At 44.8% G+C, this 20,786-nt stretch overlaps 3 protein-coding genes across 4 annotated transcripts; 1 reads left to right on the top strand and 2 right to left on the bottom strand.

Moving 5' to 3' along the window:
- Positions 1 to 1,557: 1,557 nt before the first annotated feature.
- Positions 1,558 to 12,028, top strand: smarcad1a (SNF2 related chromatin remodeling ATPase with DExD box 1a). The gene is made up of 23 exons (XM_040195962.2): positions 1,558 to 2,104; positions 2,690 to 2,828; positions 2,915 to 3,044; positions 3,301 to 3,370; positions 3,530 to 3,624; positions 3,977 to 4,069; positions 4,801 to 4,879; positions 4,969 to 5,663; positions 5,948 to 6,144; positions 6,275 to 6,365; positions 6,640 to 6,739; positions 7,395 to 7,454; positions 7,593 to 7,668; positions 7,789 to 7,924; positions 8,076 to 8,207; positions 8,478 to 8,573; positions 8,785 to 8,902; positions 8,997 to 9,112; positions 9,369 to 9,557; positions 9,633 to 9,751; positions 10,032 to 10,214; positions 10,485 to 10,591; positions 11,030 to 12,028. The coding sequence occupies exons 1-23, from the start codon at positions 1,996 to 1,998 to the stop codon at positions 11,089 to 11,091; spliced, it is 3,192 nt and encodes a 1,063-aa protein (XP_040051896.2). The 5' UTR covers positions 1,558 to 1,995; the 3' UTR covers positions 11,092 to 12,028.
- Positions 12,029 to 12,453: 425 nt separating this feature from the next.
- prf1.5 (perforin 1.5) lies at positions 12,454 to 15,622 on the bottom strand. 2 transcript variants are annotated; one of them, XM_040195966.2, is made up of 5 exons: positions 15,140 to 15,622; positions 14,565 to 14,840; positions 14,215 to 14,486; positions 13,646 to 13,787; positions 12,454 to 13,556 (listed from the first exon to the last, which is right to left on the bottom strand). In XM_040195966.2, the coding sequence occupies exons 2-5, from the start codon at positions 14,832 to 14,834 to the stop codon at positions 12,669 to 12,671; spliced, it is 1,572 nt and encodes a 523-aa protein (XP_040051900.2). In that variant the 5' UTR covers positions 14,835 to 14,840; positions 15,140 to 15,622; the 3' UTR covers positions 12,454 to 12,668. The 2 variants fall into 2 exon arrangements, with proteins under 2 accessions (XP_040051900.2, XP_077943507.1); XM_078087381.1 differs by having other exon boundaries at positions 14,215 to 14,840; positions 15,140 to 15,547.
- A 591-nt stretch (positions 15,623 to 16,213) lies between these two features.
- On the bottom strand, positions 16,214 to 19,606 carry mpeg1.1 (macrophage expressed 1, tandem duplicate 1). The gene is made up of 2 exons (XM_040195963.2): positions 19,058 to 19,606; positions 16,214 to 18,731 (listed from the first exon to the last, which is right to left on the bottom strand). Exons 1-2 carry the CDS (start codon positions 19,505 to 19,507, stop codon positions 17,058 to 17,060), a joined length of 2,124 nt encoding a protein of 707 aa, XP_040051897.2. The 5' UTR covers positions 19,508 to 19,606; the 3' UTR covers positions 16,214 to 17,057.
- Between the last annotated feature and the right edge of the window lie 1,180 nt (positions 19,607 to 20,786).

The raw sequence follows: 20,786 nt of genomic DNA, 5'->3' as shown, positions 1-20,786 counted from the left end.
CTGTATTCTCAATAAGGGCCAGCATCAGTGGAGTTATTGGAGTAATTAGTGGAGACTAATTATTAAAGCAAAGCGCTGTAGCATGCTGACCAAAGCTGTAACATGTTTGAATGCATCAGTAGTGAAAGGGGAGGTTAGTTTCTGCACCAGAGAAATTCTGTTATGTTGCAGGTTCCTTCCAATCTATTCGCCTTCTCACAAGTATTCACTCAACAAGATGCTTTTGAGAACATCAAAAATACTTTTTGGGAATAAAGATTCTGTTTCCTATTTAGAATAGAAGAGGGTTCAGTGGCCCAAATAGAGTACAGGTCTCATTCATTTATCATGTCCTATGATTTCTTTATTTCCTCCTCTGTCTTCCGACTGCCCTCCACTGGAGTTATTTATACATTATTCCCTCCCCCTGTCACCGTCCCTCCCTTCAGCCTCCTGTTGCTCTCCTCCCTCTCTGATTCTCTCTCCATCCCACCGTTCCTTCTTCTCTGAGGTGAGCAATATTCTCAGGAAGGGGTCACATGTACACCAAGCAAATAAAAACACTGTTATCATTCAAATCTGTGTGAGATCATTTCATACAGAAATCAAACAAAAAGAATATGAATTTTGGGGGATTAGTTTTATTGTGATTTTATTTAATTACCCTTTAGCAGTAGCAGGTTATGTATGCGTAATAAATATGCACAGAATACAGTGTTACTTTATTCAAATATTGCATTTTGAATTTTCTCCCGGCTGACAGATGAATTTGGTGGTTTCCTGTTTTTACATGAATAAAGATATTTCCACCTCAAATTAGTGCATACAAATAAGGGGGCCTATTTTAGAGGGGGGGGGGGGGAGGGGGGGGGGGCAGCTTTACCCTCCCAGCATTATTTCAATAAAGCATTGATGTTTATGTTTTTCACACAGTTGGACCTGGTGTTCTGCTAACAATGGCTGTATTTTTCTGTGTAGTTTTAGACATTTTGTCACTTTGTCAAACTTTTGCTTTCAGCCACTGTCACTGAAAGCAGAGCACTTTTACTTGTATTCCCTTACCAATTTATAATACATTTTGGCCAGTAGTTCTCGCTTCTGGAGCTTTTTGTTTGAGTGAAAGAGCTTCTGTCTCTTAACCTCCCACCTAATAAAAAAATCATGAAATGTTCCAAAAAGAGTTTATGTATTGGTGCTTCTTGCTGTTATATATACATTTATAGCTGTTTCACCCAGCATTCCCATTATATTAGGAATCACCACAATTTAGAGTGAGACAATTTAGACTTATAAAAAGGTGAAGGCATACTGTGAATCCAGCCCAGCACGTAGTTCATGTATAACCACATCCACCGACTTTATACAAGAATGTTTCATAAGGAATGTTGGAACTGTCAAGATAGTTCCCCTCTCATCCTGCTCTGCGTTGGTGGAAAGCACCGTTTACCACACCGCAACACCATCCGACCACACGAGCTCATACATTAGATGACCAGGGACCTCCATATAAATAAAAGTGCCATTTGGGGGGTGCAACAAAGCAATAAACTATTGAGCTTGAAAAGCGGATCTGGAGCGGAAACGGACGTCTGCTACAGTGTATCATCTTGACCAGTCTGTGAATTTCCGCCCTCCCATGACGCTAACCAATGAGCGGTGGCGGGGTAGCAGCCTCCAGGGCCGTCGGAGTTCGCGGGAAACCGGCTATAGTCGAGATACGAAAACGTAATTCGACCCCGGATTACACAACCTCCTTTTGCGCTAAACCAGTGCTTCATTAGGTGACCCATTTCCAACTGTTACGCTTAAAAACCGAGCAGTGACACGGCTTAGAATCGCCGTCTTTCAAGGACCGCCGCCCCGGCTGCTATGCTAACGACGGACGGTTGTTAGCTAGCCTCGGTAGTCTCATTGGCTAACGGGGACGTTGTGCTTCATGCGACAGGACGCAGGAGATACTGCCGGATTGAAGGAGACAAAGGGCTGCTTGCTGTCAGACACGAGCTGACTGTTAACATGTTCGGCTTGGACCGTTTCCGTTTTGACAAGAATGCAGCGACAGCGGCAAATAAAGACCCGGATAACGGGTCCAAGAGTCCGGAGTCTGAGAAGGAGAACAAGCCAGGTGACTAGCAGATGCTAGGCTATTTTACGACGCTCTTAGCCAGATGGGTCGAATATGCTATCCTTAATTAGCATGGTTCTCGCCGACATGCTATCTTCTGCCGCTGGTCAGAATTACTATTCGCACAGTAATTATTGAGCGACACCAGCTTAATCATTACAGTGAGATGCTGTGCATGTGTTGTAGTGTTAGCTGGGCAATGTTGACAAATCCAAATATCTCCGAATGATGGAAAGGTGATGTTAGAAATTCTCTGCATCATTTGAGACTCTCGTCCAGTTCACAGTATTGTGATGAGATCACAACTGTCAATATACGCGCAGCTCTTAACCAAGTAACACATGGTCATAAAGACAGGTGACTGGGAACATGACACCATTTAGTTTTTGATACATGGTCCATTGTATTAAAATTGAAAGTAAGGACAGTTAGATGTGAGGCTGGACATCAGCATTTGCCCCAACATATGTATAAATTAGCTGCAAGCATTTCAGATGACAAGACTGCATCCTTATATAATTTTTTTTTTTTAATGCATTTCCTTCAACTTGCATGAGATACTATGGTGATCTGTTGTCTGTCCAGCGCAAATGAAAGCGGTCAAACCCACACCAAAGTGCCACGCACGAGGAGTGGTTTTTGAGGAAGTCCTCACGATTGACTTGGAGGACGATGAGCTTGCCTCTGACACAAAGACCAAAACACCATTAAACCGTAAGCCCAAGTAAGTGTAAACGGAAATGCATATTTATTTATTATTTTTTTCCGAATCCGACCACTTTACAAAATAGTCTTTTGTTCTTTCTGTAGGAATCCTAAAGGGAAGTCATCCAAAAATGCGGCATTGGATCACACCGATGCGGAGGACGATGAACTGAATGACAAAATGAGCAGTATACTGGAGATGTTCCCTCAGTTGACGAGGACAGACCTGCTTGAGGTGAGTCGAGTTGGCGGCTTTGCAACTTGTGAGTATTTAGCGTGACGCCATGGAAATCCCAAAGACAACTTTGCAGGATCCGAAATGTGTTGTTAATCACTGTCCAAGCAACATGATTATACGCCACGTGAGACTAAAATGTTATCGTGATTAAGTATTTCATTTATCTCACAGCCAGCTATCATGTTGGCCTTGTTCATAAAACACACACCCTTTTTTTCTCTGTTCGAAGCATCATGTTCTGTTCACTTTTCAGATCATTGGGAGCACAAGCACATTGGAGGGGGCTGTTGCTGCATGCCTTTTAAGGTTTGGTGATAAAGAAGGTACATCGCTTTCCTTTCAGCACATAATGACACGCCATGCTGTAAAATTCAAAAACATTTAAAATATGGGAAAATATTTCAGTGGAAACCGAGTGTTGTGAATATAAGATTCAAAACGTATTTGGCTACTTTTGACAGCGCTGACTTCTGTCTTTTCAGCCCCAGACCACGGCAGGAAGAGAAAGCTGGATGGATCCAGCAGTTCCCAGGACAGTGCTGAGGCTCAATCCAGCAAGAGGAGCAAGAGGACAGTGGTAGGTTTTAACGCTAAAGTCACAGTTTAAAGCGACGGTCTGGACACCTTTTCTTTTTTGGAGCAAAAAACCTTTTAGACGGTTTTTTACACTCATCCTGAATCATCTTTATTTAATGAGCTTCTAAGCTATTTTACAAAGATTTTGTAAAATATTTTAAAAATCGTTACACAGACTAAAGTGGTAACTTAACGTGAGCTGATTCCTCATGAAGACTGCAAACTCCTCAAATATTCTAATAAGAAGGATTTGTTGAGGGGGACGAGGTATAAAATCAGTCTGACTATTTTGGATTTGCTTTAAGGTGTTCCCAATAACTTTGTACTCGCCTCGCTTGTATTGAAACCAAAAGGTTTGCGATGAGGACGACGCGGAGCCCAGCTGGGAGAAGCAGGAAGCCATGGTCCGAAGACTGCAGAAAAAGTTTCCCGACCAGGACAAGGAGGTGAGGACGCACAGATACGTCTCCCTGTCTCATGACTCCATTTAACATTTGTTTTTATTCCCATTGAATACAAACAGTTTCTACCCTAAAACTACAACTACATGTATGTGTGACTGAGTTTGTGACGTCACATAATATGATGTTACACAAGTCCCAGAAGCCCTTCTGCTTCAAAAGCTCTTGAGCACAATCCAGAGGTACTTGAGCCGTATTTAATTTTGGCAGTATACTAGAAATAATCGGTATAGAGCGAAGCTCATTTCCTAAATCTTACTGTTTTGATGCAAAAAGCACCTATGGCCCATGTCTTGTAGCTGTCATTAGCAAAACAAGAGTACTTGTCTGCCATCTGTATAAGTTATGTTCAGTATTTGATGAAGTTACATTTGAAATCTTAATGATAGAATTTATCATGTGAATAATTTATTTGTTTTAACATACACTAGTTGTAAGCATCTTATAATACATAATTAGAACTGCATATGCCATATAATCAAAAGTAAATATTAAAATAACCATTCTATTATCTATTTACTGATCATCTTAATTGTCTGTTTAATAATTAATTAACCACCTTAACAAAATATAGGTCTTATTATATAATATATAGGTTTAGTCTTTTATCATTTTTTCCATATCCACTGGCAGTGAGACGGTTGAAATGTTTTTTCTGATCGGTGGTGCTCACAGTGCATGTTGTCATTCCTCTCTTGACGCCTGTCTGCCGGCAGGAGCTGAGGATGGTGCTGCAGGAGCACGAGTGGAATGTTGAGGATGCTCTGCAGGTTCTGCAAATGTTCTCGGACCCAGGTACCAACACTACTGAATCCAGCCGTTTGGTCCCTGGCCTCGTGTGTGCGTGTTTGCTTCGATTACCTTGTCTTTTTCTTTTATTTCAGATGACACCAGTTTCAGCTCGCCCGACACGGAAGAAAAGAAATCCAGTAAATCAAAGAGTAAAGACAATACGAGCCAGAACCACGGGAAGCCGAAGCACCACAAAGATGACACAGACAGTAGACGCAGGAGGATTCAACAGAACCACAGAAACTCTAGTGAATCAGAGGGGAGTGAAGATCATTCAGACGCTACAAAGGACAGTGAAGATTCCGACTTGGACTGCGTCAAGAGTGCAAAGAACACAAGTGGCACTTTGTCCACGTGGCTTAAAAAAAGTTCTGACTCTGTATCGTCATCGACTTCTGTTAAGAAAACCACTACCTCTTCCTCCCTGAAGCCCTCCTCCTCCTCCTCCTCCTCCTCCTCCTCCACTGCTCAGATGCTATCCAGATTTGCCAGTGGGACCAGCATAGCTAAGAAGCAGGCGGCCGAGAGAAAGCGGAAGGCCCGTGACTCCAACGAACACGTCAGTTCCGAGGAGGAAAATGACGCCGAAGAGGAGACGGTGAGCAGTGAGTTTGAGGACTCCGACGAAGAGCTGGATTCCACAGGCGGCATGACCGATCTGAAGAAAGAGATCCTTGACTTCTTCCGCGACGCATCGATTGACGAGCTGTCGCTAATTGCTGGCTGCTCTGTTAAAAAGGCCCAGAAGATTGTGGAGCTGAGGCCCTTTGACAGCTGGCAAAGCCTGGTGAGACAATGTGTGTGTGTGTGTGTGTGTGTGCGTGTCTAAAACAATTGAGACCATGAAAACGGGAAGTAGCCGTCATGTAGAGACGAGACATCCTCACCAAGCTGCTGAACGGCAGAACCCTGGAACTAATGTCTCACCTCATGTGTTGTTTTTCAAAACATCTCTCCGTCACAGAGCAAATGTTTTCTGTTATGGTGCATCGTGGTCAGACAGGGTGTTGCTTTTCAGCAGTAGGGCGAAGTGATTTAGTGATTCCAATGCCGACCTTCTTTCCTCTCCAGGCGGATGCCTTCGTTAAGGACAAGGGACTGTCTGACTCTCTGCTGCTGGGCTGCCGAGTTGTCCTCAAAGAGCGGAAGGTCGTCCTGGGGCTGATGTCCAAATGTAACACCATTTCCTCCAAAATGGTCCGGCAGGTCACTGAGGTGATGGAGAGCGGCACAGGGACCCTGAAACAGCCCGCCCTGCTCAACAGCCAGTGAGTAAAATGCACTTCTAAACCCTCTGGGACTAGAGAGGCGCTCTAGTTCAGTTCAGGAGAGATGATCTGTAGACCGATTCCAACGTTCCAATTGTTTTTCTCAGGCCGCTGTTGTTTGTCTTTCCAGGAACCAGCTGAAACCCTATCAGCTGATTGGACTGAAGTGGCTGCTGCTTCTAAATGAGCACAAACTGAGTGGTATCCTCGCTGATGAAATGGTAAGGCACCGAGCCTGTGACCTGTGGGAAGTGGTGAGGTTTATACAAGTCCCCTCTTGGGGAGGGTTACTAACAAGTACAGGGAAGAAGGACGAAGTGTTCAAAGATAGAGATAGATTTGTTGTCTTGGCCCCAGGACGCTGAGAGAAGTGAGAACTTTGCTTTGTACGGTTCGGTAAAGGTACAGTTCTCCCTGCTGTGACCGTTTGGATTGTCGTATGAAATCCAGATTTGGATTGATATCAAACTGACTCTCCTTCGATCTCTTCTCCAGGGTTTGGGGAAAACTATCCAGGCCATAGCGTTCCTGGCCCAGCTGTACGAGAGGGGAGTAGACGGTCCACACCTCATCACGGTTCCCGCCTCTACATTGGGTAATGATCTCCACTAATCAGACCACACACAGGAGATTCTACGCATAACGTGGTGTCTGAAGTCGTGTCGATGGCTCCACATAATGTTTCTATAACTGCACTTCTCTGGCTGCCTCACCGGTTCCTCTGGTGTATCTAAACTAACAGGTTGGGTGTTCTATTGAGACGACCTTGCGTCTGGTATACTGATTCTGAGCAGCATTTGTTGAGTCACATTCCACCAGGTTACTGACGCCTTCACAACCTTTTTGTGCTTTTACTTCTGCCAGTCTCCACGGCCGTCACAGGGGGGCGCTCACCGCTCGCGCTTCACGCTACACTATGGAGAAAATGTCGTTAACAGTTTAGCATCTGCTTATGCAGACCAGCAGGTGGATTATTACCATCTGGCTATAAACTGCTATTGTTGTAAAAATACATTTTGCCGTGTGAGGCTTATTTCTTCTTGTCCTTTTAATACTTGCAGTCGCCATCTTTCTGAGCTCGGCGGCCTTTTCCACAAGTAGAGATTCCCTTTGGTGGTGCAAGCTGCTTACTTCAGTCCATACTGTCTGTAAATATCCCTATTAAGGGGATACTGCACTGTCAGGCTGCAGTATTTAATGCTTCCTCAGTCGATTATTAGTCTGTGATTTATGCTCCTTCTGTCTTGCAGATAACTGGGTCAGAGAGCTGAAGCTGTGGTGTCCCAGCCTCAAGGTTCTCGTCTATTGTGGTATGACTGTTTGTTAATCCGTCCAATACGTCATTCTAAAACGGAACTATCAGGCAGCCACAGCTCTCAAACCGTATAGCGCTCTTCCTCTGCGGCCATCCGGTCACAAAGCCCCATGTTCCCATTTCTTCTACGCAGGATCTGTGGAGGACCGCCGTTACCTCAGACACGACCTCCTCAATGACGACGTCGATTGCAACGTCATTGTGACCACGTGAGCAGACGCACACCTCCCCTCCGTTACTCTTGAGAGACTGCATGGCTTGTCACTACAGGCACATCAGGAGCCTTTAGCTCATTTTTCTTCAGTCTGGCTGGTTCTGACGTTTTGCAGGTATAACATGGCCATAGGAAACGATAGCGACCGCAGCCTTTTCCGTAAGCTGCGTCTGAAGTATGCCGTGTTCGATGAAGGTCACATGCTGAAGAACATGAACTCTCTGCGCTACCGCCACCTCATGGCCATCAACGTTAGTGCACATTTTCTTTGTTTTCGTTCCTCTAACATCTGCCTGTTTCTGTGGTTTCTTCATATCTTTTATAATCATTGTTCCTGCTTTCTGTTAGTATAGAACCAAAATGTTTAAGATGCCCCTTGTCTCTCCCTCCCTCCCGCTGTAGGCAGAGCATCGTTTGCTGCTGACGGGAACTCCTTTACAGAACAACCTCTTAGAGCTGATGTCTCTCCTGAACTTCATCATGCCTTCCATGTTCTCCAGCTCCACCACACAGCTCTCTAAAATGTTTTCTATGGTGAGTCAGACTCGTTGGCTAGATGGATATTTTGATTACTGCAACACTCCTGGTACTTCCTTAAGTAGCATTCTGTGAGAGGACTGCGTCACTCCAACCTCTTATATTGATTGCATCTTCTTGCCTTCCAACTTTAAGTCCCTTTCTAGAAGTATTTATTTAGTACGGAAACAACGACGGCGAATGTTCTTTTCGAGCCAGCCCCAAAACGTCTTAATAGTTCACATTTTTAATTTGCCCATCTGACCAGAGTTTTCTGTCATGTCTCAGAATTCCCACGAGGAGCAGAGCCGCTTTGAGAGGGATCGAATTTCTCAGGCCAAACTCATCATGAAACCTTTTATCCTCAGAAGAGTCAAGAGCGAGGTGAATTCATAACAGTTTAGATTTCTTGTGTGTGTGTGTGTGTGTGTGTGTGTGTGTGTGTGTGTGTGTGTGTACTAACAGATTTGGAAAGCAAGTGTGTTCTGGAGCGAAAAGTGGCATAACAAATGATGTACCATCCAACTATGATAAAAACCTGGTGGTAGAATTAATAAAAGTAGTTCAAACAGTATGTATATTTCCCCTTTTCCAGGTCCTCAAGCAGCTGCCAGCCAAGGAAGATAAGGTGGAGTCCTGCCCAATGAGTGAGAAACAGCAGGCTCTCTACCAGACCCTCTTCGACAAACTCAAGGCTTCTACTAATGGCGAGAGTAAGGCTGATACGCTGCTCCCTGTTGTACATCACAGCGTTACTTTCTAGCAGCCACAGAACTGACTAAATTCCCTCATGCATTGTCTTTGCAGAGCGTGAGTTGTGTAATGTGATGATGCAGTTGAGGAAGATGGCCAACCACCCGCTGCTTCACCGGCACTACTACACCACCGAAAAGCTCAAAGCCATGAGCAAACTCATGCTCAAGGTCACATCTTTTCTGCTGGTTTTAATGCCAAATAACTTGCTTGAGGAACAAGGCACTCAAATGACTTTTCCACCTTGAAGTATTTGGATAGTGAGCATTGTATTATCCAAACAAGTGAAAAACAATGAGCATGGAATGTATTCATTTTAGTAATTAGTGCCATCTTTATTGTATACCAACAAGGTAGAGATAACCAAGCTGCACCATATCTCGCGTCTCCTCTTGTTAAATGGTTCCTCTGTTCCTCCCTCCACAGGAGCCAACTCACTTTGATGCAGACGCTGCTCTGATCCAGGAGGACATGGAGGTGATGTCTGACTTTGAGCTGCATCGTCTGTGCAAGCAGTACTCGTCCATCAGCTCCTACCAGCTGGAAAACAATCTCCTGCTTGACTCTGGGAAATTCCATCACCTCACTGAGCTGCTGGCCTCTCACAAGAACAAGGTACATGTGCACAGCCGGGTCTGTGGTTCATGCAGCAGGAGAGCAGAGAAGGTCAACTTTTCTTCCGTCTTCCAGGGAGACCGAGTGGTGCTGTTCAGTCAGTTCACCATGATGCTGGACATTGTGGAGGTGCTGCTGAAACATCTTAAGCATCGTTACGTCAGACTGGATGGGTCAACGCCCATAGCGGACAGGTCAGCGCGGTTCGATACGTTGGAATTAAGTTTTAACCTTCAAGGCAGTGTCATGAGGAAAAACTGCGTAGTTCTCCTCATTACACTGCAACCGTTGCAATGCGATTACTCCCCATATGCATTGAGGCTCAGCTGATGTATTATCTATCTATATATATATATTTGAGCTGAAATGCATCTTCCGTTTGAGCTGTTACTTTGAAAAATGATTTCTAATTCAGCCAATGTCAACATAACTCAAATTGTATCATGTGTGATTGTGATTTTCTTTGTCCTGCAGGATTGGGTTGATTGATGAGTACAACACGGATCCGGGCATTTTTGTGTTCCTGTTGTCAACGCGTGCTGGTGGCCTGGGCATCAACCTCACCTCTGCTAACGTTGTCATCCTACATGACATCGACTGCAATCCCTACAACGACAAACAGGCAGAGGACAGATGTCACCGTGTAGGCCAGACCAAGTAAGATAAAACAGGGAAATAATACTGTAATTGCTGGAGTAAATGAAGTGGGGATTTCCAATTTCAAGCCCTCATCTAGTAGAACTCACCCCATAAGAATAATGGACAGAAAACACTCAATGCTGGCAGATTCAGATGGAATTGAAATCTCAAAATAAAACACTGGATGTTGTTGAAAATTGCAGGAACTTTTCAGAACTTTTCAGTTTCAGAACAGTCCTTAATATATTTAAGAACCTGTAGTGACTAACTCACCTCACTGGCTTCCAGGATCGTGAAGGTCATTAAGCTGATCAGTAAGGGCAGTATAGAGGACTGCATGCTGCAGCTGAGCCAGAAGAAGCTAAAGCTGGAGCAGGACATGACTGCTGCTGAAGGTAAGCAGATGTGCACACATGCATACACTTTTCCTGACTGCAGGAAGACAATACCTGTTTTACCAATACCTGATTTGAATTTAAACCAATTTAATTTACAAAACAACAAAAAAGCAGGCTTGATTTGTTTCTGACATGCTGGCCAACAATACGCATGCATTCAAACGTAATCCGTCAAATATGATGTTTGCAGCAGTTAAACAAATTAATTATGTAAAAAAAAAAAACGTTCATCGGTAAGGAACGAGGTCATAGAGACTACAGAGAAAACATCCTAAAAAGCCTAAACCCCTGTGGAAAGGGCCATAATTATTTGTTGATTAAAGTAAGACGGTATTTCTAAAAGTCAAAAGTATAGAGAAGCAGATGTTTGAACCAGATCACTTTTAACATTCTGAATGATTTTCAAATGGGAAACGGTATTGATGTGTTTTTTAGGTGGTGAGGGGACCATACCTGAAGATATGGCATCTTTGCTCAAGGCCTCACTGGGACTTTAATCTGCAAACATGGAAACATAACTAACACATTTATGAGGGCATTCCTGGGATTCTGTCTAGACTTGAGTGTTTGAGACCGACCACACACTTTTATGTCAGTACTGGAAAAGCTACTGCGAACCGTACGCTGCCATGAGAAACAGTTCTGATATTGAGGTGCGACTTACTGTGGAGCACGGCAGCTGTGCCTAAAACACTATTTTTACATGCACACAGTTTTTGCTCCTACTTTTGACGAGATCAATATCTGAAGACCTGACCGTCATCAGCCTTTTTCCAGTGTAATGCACTCGACGTGTTACTCGAGGATTCTGCTGTAAAAACACGAACTGCTGTTTAGAGGAGTTCAGATAAAGCAGTACGCCGTGCGGCTCTTATGACCAAGGGTCAAACGTTTAAGTTCAATAACCCATGCATACATTTCATTTTTAATTTACACTCTGATAAAAGTACTGTTTGCTGGTAGTTTAATTTCCGCGAAGCGATGCAGTGGTATATTCCTATACCGTCCTTCATAAATTCACATATTGGACAATTGCATTAGACAGTATTTGACAAATTGTATTCTCTGGTAGTGTAAGTGTCTACTTTCATCATATCATAGTGTCTTTTGCGAAGGCAGACTGACGTTTCTAGAGCGAACATCAGTGCGTGTGTGGGTTTGGTCGATAAATTTAGATCACAAAAAGATTGGGTGGGATAAAAAAAAGAATTGCAAAACAAAATGGCAAATATGAATAGACTGTTGAATTTGTTTCTATTCTGGTTCTTCTACTTTAAGACTCTCGAGCTAAGCGACAGAGGTTAAGAAAGCAGCTGCTGCATTCGTACTGTATAATTGGCTTATGTGTTTTAAATGTCAAGTGTAAAAGCTTTTACTCAGTTGTTTGTATGTTAAAGTTCCTATTTGAACTGAATAATAAAAATTGGAATAAAAGTTTTGTGGTCACGTCTTTAGTGAGTCAGCAGGAGAAGCTGTTAATGAGATGATCTCTTAATCTTTAATCATTTACGAATGATTGATTTTATGGTCAGCTGTTTTGGCTTTAGATTAAAAGACCCACACCGTTTCCTCCCCCGATCAATAGATAATTTAATGGCGTGCTAATTTAAACAAAATTCTAAATAACTAAAAGATATAGACCTTTTTAATAATACGGTTCAATTATATTTTAATCTAGAGACTGTCAAATAAAAAATTAAATGGATGTCATTAAATTGCCCCAAATGTACAAAATATGAAACATTTATTTGCTTTTTTTTCTTCACTTCACTGCAAAACTGTTTCCCTTGTGGTCGTCAATGCATTATTTAAATACTCCGCAGTGTCAGGCTTAAGGAAACAAACAACAGTATTCGAAATCTACATCACAATCACTTTATTTTGTAATGTGCAGTGGAAGCACAAAGACCTTTGGTTAGTTAATACTGGAATATCTAGTAATTTACATTAAAAAAAAACTAAAAAAAACGGACTCAACAAATACAGGAATTCGAACCAGTTGAAATGGCCGGGGAAATGATGAGCTGTTAAAAAAAAAAATCTGACACTTTTTTTTTTTCCACCGCGTTGGAATCTACTCTGCGTTGGGGGAGTACCGTCCACACCTGTAGCCTGTCAGGTGAGCATCACATTTGACGGTGTAGGTGAAATAGAGCACGCCCTTGCTCAGCTGACAGCTCAGCGCGTGGGTTCCTCTCTCGGGGAAGACCACGCATCGACCCGCTACGTCGTTGTAAAACACGTCTCTGTCCCACACCTCGAACCTCAACGCCTGGCCCAGCTCCACCGATCCAAAGTCGTAAGTCACATTCCACAACGGGTCGTTGTCGTTCATCACCGTCTCGGTCTCCTCGTACACGCCGTTGTAGAAGATCTTCACGTACGCGTCCGTTTTGGTGATGCTGTCCGCCCTCAGGCCCGCCGCTCGGTGGATCTCCAGGCCGAGGGTGCCCCTGCCGGCCCGCAGGGGACAGCAGTTGTGGTCCAGGTTGGGAGTCGGGGAGCAGCTGTTGGAACCGGCCCGGTCCTCCTGCAGCTGGTTATCCTTTATATACTCTGTGATGGTGCTCTTCAGGTTAGCGCTGACCCGGGAGTCCTCCACCAGGTGGTGCAGAGGGAAGATGGCGTAAGACACCACGTCGGGGTTGTCGTGCAGGCTGCTCATCCAGTTCTGGTACGCTTCAGATGGGTCCTCCTGGTAGAGGATGTCGGGGAAATACCTCTCCCCACCGATGACCTCAATCTTATGGGTCATGAAGCCCTGGTAGAACCCCATGCTCATGTTACCCTTCAGTAGGTCCTCACACTTGTTGGAGAAGGAGGCATTGCCCGGGAGGAAACCCAGGGCCATTCGTAGTTCAAAATTCAGGCAGTTTTTTATGTCCGACTCTGAGAAACCTTTCAATGTGGCCAGGCAGGTCCTGAAGGCGGTGATCCTCCTCACCTTACCCCCAAGATGGACCTAGCAGACACAGACAACAAAACTAGGGCTGAAAACTGTCATTATCTTATTGTACTGCAGCCGTACCGGGGCAGGACAAGACCACTGACCTGGTGTATGTAGTGTGTGCCATAGGTGTCTATCAGCCGCCTGTAGAGGGCTTTGTTCTGGGTTGTGTTTACGCTCTGTGGGAGTCTCTTTAGGTGCTTCAGGAACTCTGCACTCAACTGGGGATGGTCAGCCAGTCTGTAGCTGGAAAAACAATCAGCATGCGGAGGTTCAGCCGTGACACAATGAGGATATGACCACCGCTCTTAAACAATAAAGAGGATTATAATACGGGTAGATGCAATCCAGCGTTCTGATTGGTTGAGAGTCACGTGGCCCAACATGGCGATAGTACACCATGGGGTTGCGTGGTGAACATGTAAATGGAAAAACCACCTGACACATCTGCACACATCTGTGACATAGATGTCAATGATACATTGGGTTTCTTTACATGCAGGAGATGTTAATGAAAAAACAAACTCGTCAGCAGATAAAAATAACTTTAATATGAATCCTATAACTGGCATTTCCCCAATAATATCCCTGCTGTCAACATGAACATTTAGATTTTTTTAAACTGCATTTCTTTGGAAAGCCTGATTAGTACAACCGCCTCACCAGTGTTTACCTGTAGTAGGTGCAACTGATTTCATGGGTGGCGAAAGTGGCCTTGTCCACGCTGTGCTGCGAACGGGCAAACTTCGCCAAGTCTGAGCGACTTCCTCCCAGCAGCGCCTTGCCGATGTTCTCCAAACTCAAGCCCATGCCCCAGTTGTTGTTGACCAGGGAGTTGGAGCTCCGCAGCAGGGAGTCCACAGAGTGGTGGAGGGCGCTAGAGAGCTGCTTACTGCAGCGGCTGAGGGGACGCCAGTCGAGCACTGCGGCCGGGAGCCTCTGCACCTGGGGAGGAAAACCACAACGTTGAGCGGGACGCAACTGGGGGAAGAATGCCGGTGTTCTGAGTGTCGTAGCTCTCACCTGTCCTTCCTGGAAGCGGTTCGGACACAGCGTACAGGTGTGGTTGTCGGCCAGATGTGCTTTAACATTTATCACGTAGGCCCCCGTGCGGCGCATCCGCACCACATCGAATCCCTCTCCTGCCAGGTTGTGACCCGGCACAAAGGGGGCTTTCTCACACTCGGCCCCGGAGCCGACCCGACAGCCCTGCACCCTCCAGACCTCCAAGATGACCAGTACGGTCAGTCGGATCACCACGGCGTTGCTCCATGGGTGTCCTCCGGCTTGCATGGTGGCCTTGAAGCGACGACACACAAGGGGAAGAGAAAAAAAGTCGGTTAGTTTTACTTCCTAGCTGCAAAGCGAGTGGAGTGTCTGATATGGAGCCTGTCGCCGGTGGGTTTACAGCTTTTCTACAGGCTGACCAGTGAAAATAGCAAACTGACTATCGTAAACAAATGTTTGTTTCACAGTAAAATGGATGAGCTTTTAATCCTCTCTGCTTTATAAAGCTTGAGTAATCCTGACACAGATGTATCCACCCTAAAAATGTGCATAAACAGACACAGCGCCACAGCATAGACGTGCACTCTCACCTTATTCTGTGTACCAGCACTGTGTCCTTCAGACTGTGTCCTCGTCTTCTTTTGGGAGTTGCCGGGCTGCACCGTTTTCAGCCTGCTGAAATTCCTTTCTAGGTATTAACAGCCAAGAAAAACACATCGGTCGTGCCGCTCTCTTTTTACCAACCCCATCGACGGCGAAGCTCCCCGTAAAAGATGGGCTGCTAACGACTGGGCTCTTGATCCTGCTGGAAATGAAATCCCAGTTGCGGGAGCTTTAGCTTCACTGGCAAGCGGTGCTAAAAGCCCGCTGGGTGCACACTTTTGTTGTTATTCCGCCCGATGGAAAAGACGAAGGGAGGGAGTTCCCTCGCTTCAGGCTGTGTCTCTGCCTCTCTCTGTCTCTTTCTTCCAGCCCAGGCATGAATTTCCTCAGCATGAGTGGGTTTGTTTTCATGTCCATGACCCAGCTCTGTGAAACCATCACAGCTGCGTCTTGTGTGCCTGAACGTGTGTGGGGGAGGGAAGATTCTTTTATAGTCACGAGAGAATAGATGCATATTGGTAAGTGCCATCTTTACGGGAAATGGTTGTGCATGCGCATGTGAGCGTGCAGTACATGCGCGTCTGCCTGTTGGAGTGACTGGGTGTGTTTATAATGTCTAAGCCAGCCTTTCTCTGTGCCGATGACCTTACCAGCGCCATGAGGTGGGCTTGGCCGCTGTCCATTTCTGAATGTGGCTGGAATGTTTATGTGGTGCTCTCAGTAATGTTGGGGAAGATAAGGGTTTCTCTGTGCAAGAGGTTTCTTTGTTTTATATAGAGGATCAGTGTTCGCTTTCTTGCCAATTTTAGTAATTTATGCAACTTTAAAGTGTGAGTTAACACGAGCTGTTATTTTACACAAAGTGCGAAACTACTAAACAAAACAGTGTAGATAATTCCAGCCGTTGTGTTTCTGTATTTAGCTCAAAGACTTAACTGAATTTATTTATATAAAAGTATGAAAAGTTAGTTACAAGTAAATTATTTTGTGCTGTAGTGCTGACGGAGGGATGGGTGAGACGTACCAAACATGAGAACAATACAAACATGAACACAAATCCATTCAGTTGTCGTAGACCACTTTAATTGGTAGTTAAGCGCAGTGCGATGAGTTCAATTTACATAAACGTAGGAATCTTTTTTTTATTTTAACAGCGTGGGATCAAATGCAAAATGTAGAAAATTATTCATCTAATGCATCTTTTATCAATATGTTGAAGAAAAAAAGGCTTCACACAATGTTAATCAGCTAAAATATAATTATAAAAAACACAGGAAAGTCCTCAAGTTAAACAAAGCATACAGGTTTTCAGATACACACTGTTTTTATACTACATGGTATTATGCATCCTGGCCTCAGGAGAGCAGTGTTGATTCGCTGGCCTTTGAAAGCACTTATGCATGCAGCTATTTGGGCCTTTCAAAGGCACATGTCTTCAGTCACAATTGTTTGAGCAAAGTACACATTGTGATAACAGGAAAAGAATGTCTCCCAATAAATGGGCTGTAACTATATTTAATGTTAACTAGGTTGGTTTCATGAGCATTGCAAAAGTATGTGGCTAATTAATTCAAAGTACAACTCATTTAAAGGGGCCCATGTATGATAGATTTGTTCCGCTCCCTTTGAGATTCATGACCGGGTGTCTCCGGTGAGAATGAACAAGGAAGTTCAAATCTGAACGCGTCACACCGGTTCCTCTATCTCTTGTGGTTGATTATTGAAAGTATTTGTGGACTTTCCAAAATAAGGGAAGGTCCGAGGCACTCTTTTTAGAAGTATTTAATCAGACGTGTATTTATTGGTGAAATACTAAAAGTAAACGTATGTGCTGGTGCATGTTAACATCGTGCTGGGTTACAAAAAGCAACTGAGGAGCACAAGCAGCCGTCCTCAATGTTTTTCTCAAGCCTCATTTTGCTGTTGCTCCCCTTCAACGCAGTCGGCCGCATCCTGTAACGCCTCATAGCCCCTAGCCGTGCCAAAAGCAGACACCCTCCTCCTTCTCTTCACCAGAACTACTGCCACGATCACCACCAGCGCCATTATGCCCATCACCCCAAAAGCTACCCCGGCCTTTTCACCGCTAGACATCTCACTCAGACCTGGGTTAATCTTCCAAACCATTTGCTTGATTTCCTCTGGTTTGGCCAATTTCCACGCCTTGGTCTCCCCCACTCTGATCCAGCTCATATCTCCCTCGGTCATGACCATAACCGTATTTAAGGCTTGCATGGTGACAAGTGGCGGTTTGGTAAACGGTGGCAGACGGATCGGAAGCAGCTGCCCCCCTGTGAACAGTCCCGACTTGACACAGTAAAGAATCTCGCAGCCGTCGCTCACTGCGGCGAGGTGCTGACTGAACTCAGGAGGGCAGCGACGTTGATTTTTTGCCAGCGGGTTGTTTGACTGACAACTGAAGAGGCCTCCAAATGACACAGAGTATCTACTGCCAATTTCGTAGTCCTTACTCACACAGATCATTTGGCCATCCGAGAGCAGCTTTTCTGGAAAGAAGCCCAGGGGACAGCTTTTTGCCTTGGTGACGGGGTTCAGGAGAGATGGGCCGTAGATGCCTCCGAACATGTACCCCGAGTTGTCTGGGGCCTTTCCGCTTACAGAGCACCAGAAGGTGTTGATGCGAGCAGAGCGGACGTGGTAGTTGTCCTGACACACTCGCCGATTGCAATCGAAAAGCCCCAAAAAGCCACAGGAATAGCGGTGGTTGTAGCAGTCGTAGGTCGTGTAACCCTGCTGTCTCACCTCCGATCTCAGTAAATTGGCAGTGTAAGGCAAACTACAGGAAAAGGCCCCTGTTTCGGGGTTCTTCTGGGCCAGGACATCACACAGTGGACCTGCATCTGAGCTGATGTGGATACACTCTTGGTACACGCCAGCAAAACTGAGGTTTGTAGCGGGGCCCTCGCAGGATGCGTCATCGACGTTGGCTTGGAAGTTAAAGTTCTTGGAGTTGACGTCGACGCACCCGGGCCGCGCGTTGACCTTGTAGTAGCGCTCTACGGCCCGACTCACTGCCACAGCCACTTTGCCAACCGTAGGCCGCGGCAGCTCAGGAAGGGTGTTGATGTTTAAAAAGTACTGCAGGGGGAATCCTGATCTATCGATTGCCACCAGGTTGTTCTTGGTACTTTCCTGCCACTTCTGCAGGGTGATTCCAGGATAGAAAGGCGTTCCTCCCTGGCTTTGGATAATGGAGTACTGGATGTTGGACTGATATGTTTGGAGGGAGGAGCTCTTTTGGGCATTTTCACTGCTTATGTCAAACTTGAGTTTGTCAAAAAAGTTGAAGCCTGCTTGTGACTTAATGGAGGAACTCTCCGACACGCCGTCCGACACGTAAGAAGAACGTAGGTAGTCTTCCTCCACCAAAGTGGCCCCAGCGTCGACACTGGTGATGACATGGGTTCCGTAGTCCAGCACCATCTTCTCTGCGAGATAGTCTACGTTCCTTGTTTGGTTGTTTTCAATGGCATCGGCTATGTCTTTGACTTGTTGGGCAAAGCGTGTGTCAAGAGTGAAGTCTGGATAAGCCTTGACTGTGTAGATGAAGTTACGAACCTTTGAAGAAAAATATGAAATACATATTACTAATAATAATTGAGTTTGTTTTATTTAGTCTTTACTGCGATATCTATCACATTTTTCTAGAAGCTACAGACAAATAAATAACCTTCTACCTTTCACGTTTACTATTGTTGAAGATGTCTAAACTCAACATTTTCATCAACCGAATCCATCTATCAAAGCAATCCACTGTAGAATAAAACCTTTTACATTTCACATATAAATACTATATATTCAAACAATGTATTCACAAGATTAATTTAACTCAAAATCTACAATCAATGCCACAACTACACGTAGTATTATTCATTCTTTCTTACTTGCACTCTGGCAGTAGTTGAAGAGTCTTTGACTTGATGGGTTTTCATCCTCTGGTTCTCTATTGAAAATTTGCCATTCAGCACCGGGAGGAAGGATACATCCGCATTTATGGAGTTAGACGTAGAGCTTTTCTGCTCCAGCCAGGAGCTGATTATCTCCGAGTTCATCTCCACACCCGTCTGCTTTTTGGGGATGACGAACACCTCATCTGGGATGAGGTAGAGGCCGTCCTCGGTGGTCTGGCACTGGCGGTAGCTCAGGTTCATGACTCGACCCGTGTCCACGTTGCGCAGGTTGTCCCAGCCTCCGCCCGGTAGCACCTCCAGTCCTGGGATGGAGAGGTTGATGGAGGCACGACATTGCCTGAGCCAGTTGGTAGGGCGGCTGATAGGAACCGCAGAGCAGACATGTAGAAGCAAGAGAGCCGGGAGGGTCACTGCTCCCTTCATGATGACTGTGTCTCAGAGGGCTGAGACCAACGACTATGAGGTGCAGACCAAGACGCTCCTCCCCTCGGTTTATCATATGACTAACTGGAAAAGCTGATACAAGTGGGGAAGGATGAGATTTTACTTTCAGTTTTAGGTCTGCTTTTTTTTTTTGAAATATGTAAATGAGTCTACTTACTAGCAGAAAAAAACAAACTCATTCGGACCAAATGTGATTTAACCTGAATACTCTTCCTTAATTATGACGTAGCAGTGACTGTATAACAATTTAAAGGCAATACAATAAAACCTGTGATTAGTTATTGCCGTTGATTTATTGCTCTGCTTTGTGTTTAATTGTTCAAATAGATTTTCCCTGTCATGGGGCCCTGGTTTTTGGTCAAACAATGGTTTTTTGACCACGTCTCTATTCAAAGGGAACTGAAAGCAGATTTTAAAGCAAGATATATTTAACAGGAAGTTGCATGCTTACTTGTTTGTTTCACATGAGTGTGCGACAGCAACTACCCTCAACCTCACTTGACAATCGAGCCTTAAATGGCTTTAAAGCTTACAGGATCTCGGGTGGTATCATTCAGTAAACAGAAAGAAACTGATACCCTTTTTCTCATTTTCATCTTTCAAGTGACTAAATTACTTACAGAAAATACCGTAACAACTCATTTGTAAGAGACGCCATTTTTAAAAGCAGTACAATAGATTTTGACCGCCCTTGAGTAAAGTAACTTCGACATCAATTTTGATCAGTTGTTGCAAACAGACATGTGCGTTTGAAAGGCCCAGACAGTTGCACGCATAGGTGCTTTCTACGGCCCGTGAAGCGTTACTGCTCTCATGAGGCCAGGATGCATAATATCATGTAGTATAAAAACGTTGTATAACCCATCTGAAATACGTTCCTGTGCTTAAAAGAATAAACGGAATGTTCGCCCTCAAAGACTAGAAATTAGTCAAGGAACCGTTGCACGGACCGTTGGGTCACATCACCATTTGTGGGCCTCACAAGAGATGCGTTTTGTATCGTCTTTAAACACTTTGTGTCAGTAGAAAACAGGACCTTCGCTTTCAGCTGTGCACGGAGGAGCACGCGAACAGTCTCCGCGGGTTGACACAAATCGGCACAACACCACTCGACAGGGCTCACGACTGTCTGCTGTTCCTCCAGCGAGTTGATGACGACTGAGTTTGGCCAGTAGATGGCAACACGAAGCCATGCAACCGATGCACTGGGTAATACTTCAGCGTAAGTTGAAAATTCAACATCGTTATATTTGACTCA

This window comes from Gasterosteus aculeatus, chromosome 13 (genome assembly GCF_964276395.1).
Source record: "Gasterosteus aculeatus chromosome 13, fGasAcu3.hap1.1, whole genome shotgun sequence".
Lineage (NCBI taxonomy): Eukaryota > Metazoa > Chordata > Actinopteri > Perciformes > Gasterosteidae > Gasterosteus > Gasterosteus aculeatus.
The sequence above is the reverse complement of the archived record's forward strand: the minus strand, read 5'-3'. Positions and strand labels throughout refer to the sequence as shown.